General features: G+C 41.9%; 1 protein-coding gene across 1 annotated transcript in view; it reads left to right on the plus strand.

Annotated features, from left to right (window-relative positions):
- Positions 1-320: 320 nt before the first annotated feature.
- The window catches only part of RGS20 (regulator of G protein signaling 20), an 85449-nt gene continuing 73676 nt past the window's right edge, over positions 321-12093 (plus strand). The window contains exon 1 of the mRNA XM_042924321.1: positions 321-485. Within this exon, the coding sequence (XP_042780255.1) occupies positions 321-485 (165 nt within the window). The remainder of the gene's footprint in view (positions 486-12093) is intronic.

Here is a 12093-nt window from a genome sequence, read left to right on the forward strand (position 1 = left end):
TCGCTTAAATCATTTCTTTCAATTTTAGGATTAAATTTGAATTAGTAGTATATTTCTGCCAGTAGGGGGCAGTCATAACATACCTAGACATTCAAAATAGGAGGCTCTACCTGGAATAGAACACGAAAGAACCGTGGATAAACTGCTGATCCACCAAACAGATTAGCCTTTTGCTTCAAATAGTGTAACTTTCCAGAGAGGTTCCCTGGCTGACTGACGGATGGCCCAGCATTGGCCAAACGAAGAGAAATAGAGTGGACCCTGGGCTAGTGTTGTTAAAATCAGGCTGCAGGACTCGTTTGGAGCTTTACCGTAAAAACATGCCCAGTCCTTCCCAAGACAACCAAGAGTGCCTCCAGAAACATTTCTCCAGGCCATCTATGTGGAAGCAATTTCTGCCCCTGCCTAGGGCTGAGGGATATAATGCAAATATTCACCAGACCATGGAAAATGAAGGAAGCCCCGAGGCTGTGCGTGACGTCAAGGTAAGATGATCTCCACCATCCATGATGCTTTCTTGACAAGGAAAAGGTTTATCTGGAAAGATTATAAAACCATAAGCAAGCTTTGGCTCAGTGAGCTATTCCTCTATCTTATTGACAATTTATCAAAATGTTTTCAAGCCAACCCCAAGAGAAAAACTAGAACCTTGATAATTAATTAACTTCTCTGTCCAGTTTTCTCCAACCTATGCAGCTTCCCTTTACTAAGACAAATGCTTACCTATTTATTATTTGTTTGTTTCAGGAGGTAATGTTTTCAAAGGCAGGAAACTCAGCCATAGTTTCTTTTGACTATTGATGCTTTGTGGCTATTGTGGCTTAGATGTTTTTCTCCGAAATAAAAATTATATCGCGTGTAGTAATGAAAGAAAAATTATCGACCACTTTCTACAGAAATTGCTTGAGAAAAAACTGATAAAATAATGCAGGAACGTAAGAACATTAAGAAGCTAAGGGATGTTTTTCCTAAATTCAGTTTCTTAAGGTGAATTTTCGAAGCGTGGATGTCTATCAATAGATAACATCATTTCCCCAAACAGTGACAATTTCCCTGCTCAGTGTTGTGTGTATCCTTGCAGTTTAAGCCTGTAAATCCTCTTAACTATTAATAGAATCATCTCGTAAAAGATTATTCAGAGTGGAGGGGGATGAGTATGTGTTACTGTCCTCCCATAATCAGAGCTCAGAATTAAATGCTGCAATCGTACTACTGCAAACCTATCCAAATACTTTAACACCAAAAAATTTATCTATCCTTTTACGATGGCTCATATCCTGATCATAATCTTGATTTCTTGTCAGTCATGTTATTTTAACCAACTGGCACAAGACGAAGGAAAGTGCTGTGTGTTTTTGTTTGCTTGTTTGTTTTTATAAATGTTTATTTTTGAGAGAGAGAGAAAACACAAGCGGGGGAGCGGCAAAGAGAGAGAGGGAGACACAGAATCCGAAGCAGGCTCCAGGCTCTGAGCTGTCAGCACAGAGCCCGACGCGGGGCTCGAACTCACGAACCACGAGATCATGACCTGAGCCGAAGTCGGACGCTCAACCGACTGAGCCACCCAGGTGCCCCAAGTGTGGTGTTTTTTCCTAAGTCATTAAAAAGATTTTTCTGTAGAAATGTACTGACCTTCATTTTTGAGCTTTCATACAGATGTTGTGAAACTTCAAGCCCGTTATCACCTGAGCACTAGGTCTTTAGGAAACTAAAATGAAATGGATATACCGGCCAGAAGCCCTTCATTGATGGGCATCTAAGCCTAAATGCAAAAGAGATTTCTGAAAGGTAGACCTTGGAGGCTACTCTGGGGAACAGCAACGTACGTTTTGTGTGTGCACGTGATATACACATAGGTGCGCACACACATGTAATTGCAAAGTTCTCATTGTGTGGAGGGGTACGCTTTAAGCAGAATCCTAGACAGATGAGTTGGAAAAGCATTTGTGCGTCAGCAGCCTCTTCCCACAGCATCCTGGAATCAAATGTACCACCAACACCAGGCAATCCTAGCTGCCATCCTGACCTCATAACAGGTTCCAGCCTGTACAGCCCAGGTGTGAGCAGTCAGGAGTGACCCTGCCGGGATGCTACCGGTCTCTCCAATCAGTTCAAAACATCTTTTTTGTCGCATCTGAATAGAGACGGTCACATAGGTGAACACGTCACTCGTCCAGCATATACAAGAATGGTAGAACTCATCTCCTTTTAATTCTACAAATACGACTGTATCCACAGGATCTGCCAAACCTGGGCCGGGTTTTGAGAAAGATGGGCTCCTAGTGGGAAAGACAAACGTATCAGCATATGATCACATTATCGGCGTGACTTAGGTCAATGGTAGGGGATATCCACGTAATTACAATCTTTCAATCATTAAGGAAATAGGAAGTTAGGAATGGTATATGAGCAACTGAAAATGGCCTAATGAGGGGCTCCTGGGTGGCTGTCGGTTAAGCGTCTGACTTCAGCCCAGGTCACGATCTCACGGTCCATGAGTTCGAGCCCCGCGTCGGGCTCTGGGCTGACGGCTCGGAGCCTGGAGCCTGCTTCTGATTCTGTGTCTCCCTCTCTCTGACCCTCCCCCATTCATGCTCTGTCTCTGTCTCAAAAAGTAAAATAAACGTTAAAAAAAAAATTAAAAAAAAAAAAAAAGAAAAAGAAAATGGCCTAATGAAAGAGTGAAAGAGATGAGATGTAAGGTAGGAATGTGAAATAATGTCTAGAAATGTAGAAAAGTAGGCAGGGAGAGAACGGGCTAGAATGTGTCTAGATGTCTAGAGGCCATTGATAAAAACATTAAAAAAAACCTTAAACCTAAGCCTCACACCTTAAACAGCAATTAGTTCAAAGTGCATCACGGACTTGAAAAGTACAACCATAAGGAAAACTAGAAAACTTCTTGGAAAAACAATTTTTTGTGAAGCTTTGTGACCTAAGGCTAAGCAGAGTTCTTAGACATCAGAAGTATAGTCCAAAGGGGTGCCTGGGTGGCTCAGTCGGTTAAGTGTTCGACTTCGGCTCAGGTCATGATCTCGTGGTTCGTGAGTTTGAGCCCCGCGTCGGGCTTTGTGCTGACAGCTCGGAGCCTGGAGCCTGCTTCGGATTCTGTGTCTCCCCCTCTCTCTGCCCCTCCCCCGCTTATGCTCTGTTTCTCTCTGTCTCTCAAAAATAAATGTGTAAAAAAAATTTTTTTAAGTAGAGTCCATAAAGGAAAAATTAATAAGCCGAACCTCAAAATATCAAAAATAGACTTTTGCCCTGCCAAAAACGCCTATTAAGAGGATAAAAAGACAAGCTACAGACTTTGAGAAAATATATACAAACCGTATATCTGACAAAGGCCTTGTGTTTAGACTATGTAAAGAACTCTCAGAACTCTGGGATAAAATAACAAACAATCCAACAAGAATATTAGCATTTTATTAAAGAGCATATACAGATGGCAAATAAACCCTCGAAAAGATAGTTAACATCATAGCCCCAAGGGAAACACAAACTAAAAACACAATAAACTAGATCATCCATATATTCCTGGTAAGAATGCACAGTGGTACAGCCGGTCTGGAAAATAATTTGGCAGTTTCTTTCAAACCCAAACATGCAACCGTCATATGGCCCACCTATTTCACTACTGGCCCTTTATCCCAGAGAAATGAAAACGCACGTTGACACAAAATCTTGTATGCTAACACTCACAGCAGCTTCATTCAGAATGACCAAAAACTAGAAACATCCCCAAAGTCCTTCAAAAGTTGAATGAAGGACTGTGGTACATCCGTGCTACGGAATACTAAGGAAACCCCTGCAACAACAACAACAAAAAGAATCAACTGTTGATACACAAAAGGAATGAACTATTGATATATGTCCCTTAGATAATCTCAAAGGAATGATGCAGAGTGAAAAAAAATAATGATCCCAGAAAGCCGAGTAACATATGATTCCCTGTATATAACATTCTTGAAATGAAATTATAGAGTTCGAGAATGGATTCATGGTTGCCAAAGATTGGGGGCACTTTGGGGTGGGACAGTTCTTTCTCCTGATTTCAGTGGTGGGGACAGAAACCTACGGATGTGATAAGATTCTTTGGAAGTACGTGCATACACACACGCGCGCTCATGCACACACACACACAAGTGAGTGCTTATAAAACTGGCGAAATCCGAGTAAGTTCTATGAATGGTACCAATGTGGGTTTCCTGGCTTTGATGTTATACAACAGTCATGCAGTTTCCATTGGGGAAGCTAAGTGAAAAGTGCCTGGGACCACTTTGCACGTTCTCTTTTGGAACTTACTATGAATGTATAATGATTTCAAAATAGAAAGTTAAAAGAAAACAAACCTCCAAAGGCCGGTAGACTGATGATGCCCACAGAGCACTGCCTGCGTGTTTCGTCGTGGTTTTTCTGGTTGTTCTTTTCATTTGGAATCAATTTCACTGGGTCAGTAGCACTGATGTCATTAGACCTGATTTAGAGATGAGAACCCAAGTTTAGAAACACTGGTTGGTTACGTTGTATGAAGTCAGCTGAGTGGTGATTTGAACCTAGGTTTTTTTGGTACGGATTTGTTTGCTAATTCAGTGGCTTCTGACAGTGATTTACAAAGCAGACCATAATTTCATGGGCCTGAAGCCAGATTTCTTAATAGGGTTTTCTTTGTGCATTCAGCCTAAAGTACTCCAACATGCACCACTAATTTACTACAGAATAAATTCATACCCCCGCATATATAATCACACACCTGTCTTCATCATCATATTTCTCTCCATCAGGATTTTTGCTTCCTTTCTTTCATTCAGGACAAGGAGTGCTAGGGAAGGTAGGGTGTCCCCTGAGCTAATCGCTTCCTAAGTGACAGACATGAGAAAGAGAGAAAGTAAAAAGCCACACGGGCAAGAAGTCAAATCCATCTATCGATACAGATTTATGTGTGTATATGTGTAGGCATCCCTCTTCAGTAATGAAAATGGTCGGAGCTTAGACAAGAAAGTTCCTTCCACAAAATTATTTTTTTTTAACCTGGAGATCAAGAGTCGCATGCTTTACAGACTGAGCCAGCCTGGCACCCCTCCACGAAATTATTTTTCCTATCATTCCAACATCAATGCGCCTCTAAGAGCACAGGCTTCTAAGTGCCCTCCTGTTCCAGACGTGTGATCCCCTGAGCAGCTGATCAAAGCACTTGTTTCGAGACGTTATACACTGAAAGGAGAAAAATAAATGTCCAGGCCCCAAAGGGTAGCTACAAAGACAATGGTGCTTTGTGTGATGAAAAGGATACAGAAAAGAAGAGAAAAAAAAAATCTTAGTAAAAAGGAATTATGCTTCTAGTATCCAATACCTCAACATGAATGTACTCAGAAGACAAAATTATTTTGTCCTGCCTCCATTTGTGAAAGAGTAAGTTCAGTAGGGATTAAATTAGTTCTTTTTTTTTTTTTTTTTTTGACAGCCCTCTGAAAAGACTCCTGTAGTAATTAGTTTAACACTTAAGATGTTCATAAACCTCTTGAGAAAAAAGTTCATTTGGAAGCATGTTGTTGTGATTATATCTTCTATAGTTCGCATGCAAATGTTAATTGGCAATCCTCCAGAACCTATTATAGGGGGTTTCTAGATGAGTATAGCAAAGTATTATTATTATTATTGAAGTATAGTTGAAGTACAATGTTATATTAGTTTCAGGTGTACCGCATACTGATTTGACAATTTTATACATTATGCTATGCTCGCCACGAGCATGACTGTCTTTAACTCAAAGGTGGGATGGCTCACCAGACTCCAGGTTCAGGGCTTTCCATGAGCCATCTGTGTCTTGCCTTCCTTTGATGAGGACCTTAAGGAAGCCCATGGTACGTGTAGTCTTCGGAAAGGTGAAAAAGTTCCTCAATTACTAGCTCACAGAACCCAGGGCAATCGTGTCACATTAAGAGCCAAACAAAAATAAAGTCAAATAACATTTCAGCTTATCATAAAGTGTATGGTTATCATCCCAGAGTTTTGCTTATATGGCTCATTTGGACTCTCTCTTACCTTGATGAAGATCTAAGAGACCACCAGCTCATGCCTTCCAAAGTAAGAAGTGAAACAGTGGTCGATTCCAAAGTGAATGGCAAAAAGTAACTGCTGAAATCCCTCATATAATTTTTTTTTTTTTTTTTTTTTTTTTTTTAATTTTTTTTTCAACGTTTTTTATTTATTTTGGGACAGAGAGAGACAGAGCATGAATGGGGGAGGGTCAGAGAGAGAGGGAGACACAGAATCGGAAACAGGCTCCAGGCTCCAAGCCATCAGCCCAGAGCCTGACGCGGGGCTCGAACTCACGGACCGCGAGATCGTGACCTGGCTGAAGTCGGAGGCTTAACCGACTGCGCCACCCAGGCGCCCCTCATATAATTTTCATAAAATTTAAGAAATGTTTTCACGAATAACAAATAAATGTTTCTCCTTGGCTGACAAAAACACCAGACACAAAATATTAGGTTTTTCAAAAAAATTTTTTTTAACATTTATTCATTTTTGAGAGACAGAGACAGAGCGTGAGCGGGGGAGGGACAGAGAGAGAGGGAGACACAGAATGTGAAGCAGGCTCCAGGCCCCGAGCTGTCGGCACAGAGCCCGACGCGGGGCTCGAACCCACAAACCGCGAGATCATGACCTGAGCCGAAGTCGGACGCTTAACCGACTGAGCCGCCCAGGCATCCCACGAAATATTAGATCTTTAGTGCAAACAGCCCAACTCAGACAACTCAGTCTGTATCAGTCGGGTAGGCCAGTTCATGCTGCAGTAACAAATACACCCCTCATATCTCAGTGACTTAACAATAAAAGCATATTTTTCAGTCATGCCACAGTTTGGGGTAGGTCAGACTCTACCCAGTGACCCCGGACTCACACTGCTTCCGTCTTGGTGGCTCTGCCAGGTAGCGGATCCAAAGTCACCCTCCAGGCATACTTAGGAAAGGGAGAGTGGGAAAGGAAGCTTAACTCCCTCTGAGGGAGGTGAACGTCATTACTTCCATTCATGTTCACCCTGATCAGAGCTGGGCACGTGGCCAACGTGATCGCAAAGGAGGTTTACATTACATCACAGAGATGACCCAGGTACTGAGAGGCCTCACCATTCCCACCACACCTCCCACTTGGCCCCACTTGTAAGAGAAAACTCGGATGACTACAAAAGGAGTACGGCATTCCTTATACTTCAGAAAAGCATGTATATTTTTAAAAAATATGTACATATGCGTACATACATGGAAGAATGTATAATATGTATCTGTGCTTTTCAATTGATTTCAAAAAGCCAATCCTCTGAAGTTAAAAACCAGCCATTAATTACTTTTCATGAATTATCATAAAGGAGGCTTCTGAGAAAATGCGACTCTTCCCTCCAGTGGGAATATCTACAAACCAAGTGCTTGCTTACTAACACCCAACGTTTTATTTTCCACACTGGAACTAAAGATTTTTCTAAATTTTTTTCTAATATTTATTTATTTTTGAGAGAGAGAGAGAGACAGCGTGAGCAGGGGAGGGGCAGAGAGAGAGAGGGAGACACAGAGTCTGACGTGGGGCTCAAAACCACCAACAGTGAGATAGATCATGACCTGAGCTGAAGTCGGATGCCTAACTGACTGAGCCACCCAGGTGCCCCAAAACTAAAGATTCTTCTATTCTGAAAATAACAATGTACCAGAAAAATCCACATGAGTTCTAGTCTTCAAAGTTTCAGATGAAAAATTTAAATACAAGTTTTGGTCATGTTTGCCATTTACTTAGACATTTAAATAATTGTCTTTGAGGGTTTTACATTAAAAATTAGGTTTTTGGGGGTGCCTGGGTGGCTCAGTCGGTTGAGTGTCCGACTTCAGCTCAGGTCATGATCTCACGGTCCGTGGGTTCGAGCCCCACGTCGGGCTCTGTGCTGATGGCTCAGAGCCTGGAGCCTGCTTCACATTCTGTGTCTCCCTCTCTCTCTCTGACCCTCCCCCACTTGTGGTCTGTTTCTCTGTGTCTCAAAAATAAATAAATGTAAAAAAAATTTAAAAACAAATTGGGTTTTTGCCATTGGATTATATTTTCAGAGACCAACATCTCCACCGGTGCTACAAAGTGATTTGTTTTGGCAAAGATCAATAGTATTTTAAGGTATTTCTTTGCTTTTCGGAAGTTTTTCTGAATGAGAATGGGTTAAAGGATATCTGGCATTAGGTAGTTTTCTCATGTAGCCCAAGTGTGCTTTTGTTCTTGAGAACGGAAACCTAGAGTTCCTGAAAACACAAAGGAACAGCGGTGATTCTAAAACTGATGCCTCCGGGTGGCTTCCTGGGCGTTATGATTCACACCACACTCAGCGCCTGGGACAACGTGCAGTAGTAAGTCCCTGTTCCTTGGAGGTGTCCCGGAATTCCCCAATGCTTCTTTTCTTTCTAAGTTTTTGTTTAAATTCCAGTTAGTTAACATAGAGTGTCATATTAGTGTCAGGTGCACTATGTGTCTGTTATGTGTATGTGTTAGTTAACATAGAGTGTCATATTAGTGTCAGGTGCACAATACAGCAATTCGCCACTTCCGGACCACACCCGGTGCTCATCCCAAGTGCCCTCCTTAATCCCCATCACCTGTTTCCCCCAGCAACCCCCACCACCTCCCCTCTGGGAACCAGTTTGTTCTCTCTAGTTAAGAGTCTGTTTCTTGGTTTGCCCCTCTCTCTCTCTCTCTCTCTCTCTCTTTCTCTTTGCTTATTTGTTTTTCTTAAATTCCAGATATGAATGAAATCATACGGTATCTTTATTTCTCTCACTTATTTCACTTGGCAGGAAACGTCTTAACTTCCAGGGTACTGTGGCACCACCACAGAGTCCTAATCGAGCACTAACAGCGCTCCTCTTCTTGGAAATCTTATAGATCTTATAAATCTCTGAAGCACTAAATAACTGAAGACAAACTGATTTACAGCAGGAGAGCTTTGAAGAAAGAAACTGTATGTCCCAAGCCAGTGTCATTCCTGCCCTTGCTCACTCGCTCGCTCGCTCGAGAGACATTTTAAGAGAGGCAAGTGTATGGGTTCTGACACAGCCACACTTCCTGCACAAATCACGTGGAAATATGTTTCAGAGCCATGATAAATGAGGGCAAAATAAGAATTCAAACATGGGGCAGTCCCGGTTGGGAAGGATTGATGGTAATTATTGAAACGGTCCCTCAGATGGAGGTATTCGATGTAAAAAGTCACTGCAAAAGGTGGTTATTGTTTAAAAGTTTGGTTATATTATAAGAAGGAGACACAAATGGGGGAAGGGGCTTACAATTCCATTTGGATTCACAGATACAACAAGAGGAAGGGAGATCAGAAACATGGGTCCTACTCCTCACGTCCAGTAAAAGGAAGTCAGAAGAGACTGTGGTTATGCTAAAAAAAAAAAAAAAAAAAAAAAAAAAAAAAAAAAAAATCCTTTAAGAGGCAAGCGGAAATGGTTTCAGAAGAAAGACATGTGACCTTCAACTTCCTTCAAAATGACAGGGGAAGTGGGGAGTCAGGGGGAACGATGAAGCAGAATTGGCAATAATGCTAATACTGAGTGATACATACGAGAGTTCACGAGTATATTCGCTCCGGGTTTTATTTGAAAATACACATAATAAAAAGATTTCATCTCAAAGCCTGGAGGTTAGAATTTACCCTTTGAAATTAAGCAACAAATAGACTCATAAATACACAAATACAACTTTCCATATGTCTATTTATACCACAGTGGGAGCTGTTAGCACACGGTTCAGACATCCACTGGATAGCACAACTGATCCTGACCTTTCAGAAAAATCTTTAAAAATGGCAAAAGATCCTGTCTGGAAGTCTAAAAAAACATACTGCCCTGGTTGGCCTCATACTGTTTGGGCTTCCCCCCACCCACCCCACCCCCAAAATCTCATAAATGCTCAGATTTTATTTTTTTATTTAAAAAAAAATTTTTTTTTAACGTTTATTTATTTTTGAGACAGAGACAGAGCATGAACGGGGGAGGGTCAGAGAGAGAGGGAGACACAGAATCTGAAACAGGCTCCAGGCTCTGAGCTGTCAGCACAGAGCCCAACGCGGGGCTCGAACCCACGGACCGTGAGATCATGACCTGAGCCGAAGTCGGACGCTTAACCGACCGAGCCACCCAGGTGCCCCTAAATGCTCAGATTTTAAATTAATGGTTAGGAAAAAAATATATCTAAGGCTCATTTTCCCTATTCAAAAGATCTCATAAAATCATGTTGTTGGCTTTCCTGTCAAAACCAAGCCAGCCTTGGGGCGCCTGGCTGGCTCAGAAGAGCACGTGACTCTTGACCTAAGGGTTGTGAGTTCAACCCCCACATCGGGTGTAGTAAACAAATAAAAGAAAATCAAGCCAGCCTTCACAAAACCATAAAATCACTGCAAATATCTTAGGAAATTTACATTAAAGTTTTGCCTTCTTGCAAGGTAGAGATGTAGGTGAACTTTACTGGGAACGTTTGATTGTAAACTTGTTATAGGTTCTGTCTGAACCATGTATCTCTATTCTGTGGGTAAAAGCAATTCAGATCAAGTTTGTGTCATCTGGCTATTTATTTTAGAAACTTTGGTCGAATGGTTTCACACTTACTGCATTTAAAATGACCGAGAAAAGGAATTTTTAAATGAAGCAAATATGCTGACAGACAATATTCAGTTTAAGCCACGCAGTGACTGTTGGAATAGATTTCAAATATTCAATAACGAAACCCAAATTGCAGAGTACATAAGTAATTGAATCTGACATCAATGATGTAACCAAATATGTTTTTCCATATGAATATATATTTTGCTTATAGAATTTTGAATTCTCAGCACTAAAAATTGTGAGGCTTCATTTTCAACGGTTGGCCATTGCAAGGACTTTTATTTGAAATAAGACCTAAACGTGAACTCAAATATCATAAGCATAGTCTCAATGCATTTTGGTAACGAACTTTTCAGACTGTGTGTGACCAGAAGATAAAAAGAAACAGCAGGAAGGCAGGAGCCCGGCCGCTCAGGAACCTGAGCCTAGGAGTCTGTGGAAGGTGCTAGAAAGACAGTTCAGCACCACACATCTCCTCTGTTTATCCCCTATTTAGCAAAGATCTGTGGGTGGGCTCCCCCAGCAACTGGAGCCTAGTCCCAGACAAACCCTTTCCCCCACCGGACATGGTGGACGGTGAGGTTTGATGTGACCTTCTGTGCTCCCTTGAGTCAGGCCAGATTGATCCAGTTCAGGCCCAGTGTGTCTGGTAGCCCAGACACACTGCTACGTGCATAATTTTACCTACAAATTATCATTAAAGGCTGCTCGAGGTTATGTAAGAATGGTTAAGCAGAAAGGACCAAATGGAATGAATAAAACATTACTAGAAAGAAATGATCAAAGCATTTGATATTACCAATTTCACACCACATTTCTCCATTCTGTGATGAATCTGCTCTCTCTGCTTCTGCAAGTTGGACCGAGCCCCATTTATTTAAGACTTTCATCTGTGACCATTTGCCCGGAATGTCACATGTTCTGAAGGGTATATTGTTTTAAGTTTTCAGTCAAGGAGAGAGCTTTGCTACCATCAGCAGCATCCAAGGAGGACACGCACTTAATTGTGTTGACAACGTTTGTTACAGAGAAAGGTGGCCGGATTGAACAATAAGCATACACGGTTAGCAAATAAAAGCTAGGCACTCTTGCTTCCTTCTTTCTGTGTTTGTCTTTTCTTTAAAATAGCGGCAAACCGACTATTTCCAACAACTGACTGGTGTCATTAAGGTCGGTGAGCTTCCCCTGTCCCAGAGTTGCAATTTTGGAAAAGAAAGCCAGCATTTTCCACCTTGTGGTGGCCCCTGAGGGAGTCCAGGCTTTGGGGAACCAATCATTGCCTTTTGTGCATTCTTTACAGCACTTGAGATGGGCAGGGTGAAGAGGCGGAGGGTGTGGGAGACAGGAAGCAAAAGAAGGTCTCCCAGGCACAGACTGGGAGATCAGGGAAGTTTGCCATCATCACTCTCCCCTCTCCCCTTCCCGAGACACTTCTCTCACATTTCCAGGCATA

This window comes from Panthera leo, chromosome F2, assembly GCF_018350215.1.
Source record: "Panthera leo isolate Ple1 chromosome F2, P.leo_Ple1_pat1.1, whole genome shotgun sequence".
Taxonomy (NCBI): domain Eukaryota; kingdom Metazoa; phylum Chordata; class Mammalia; order Carnivora; family Felidae; genus Panthera; species Panthera leo.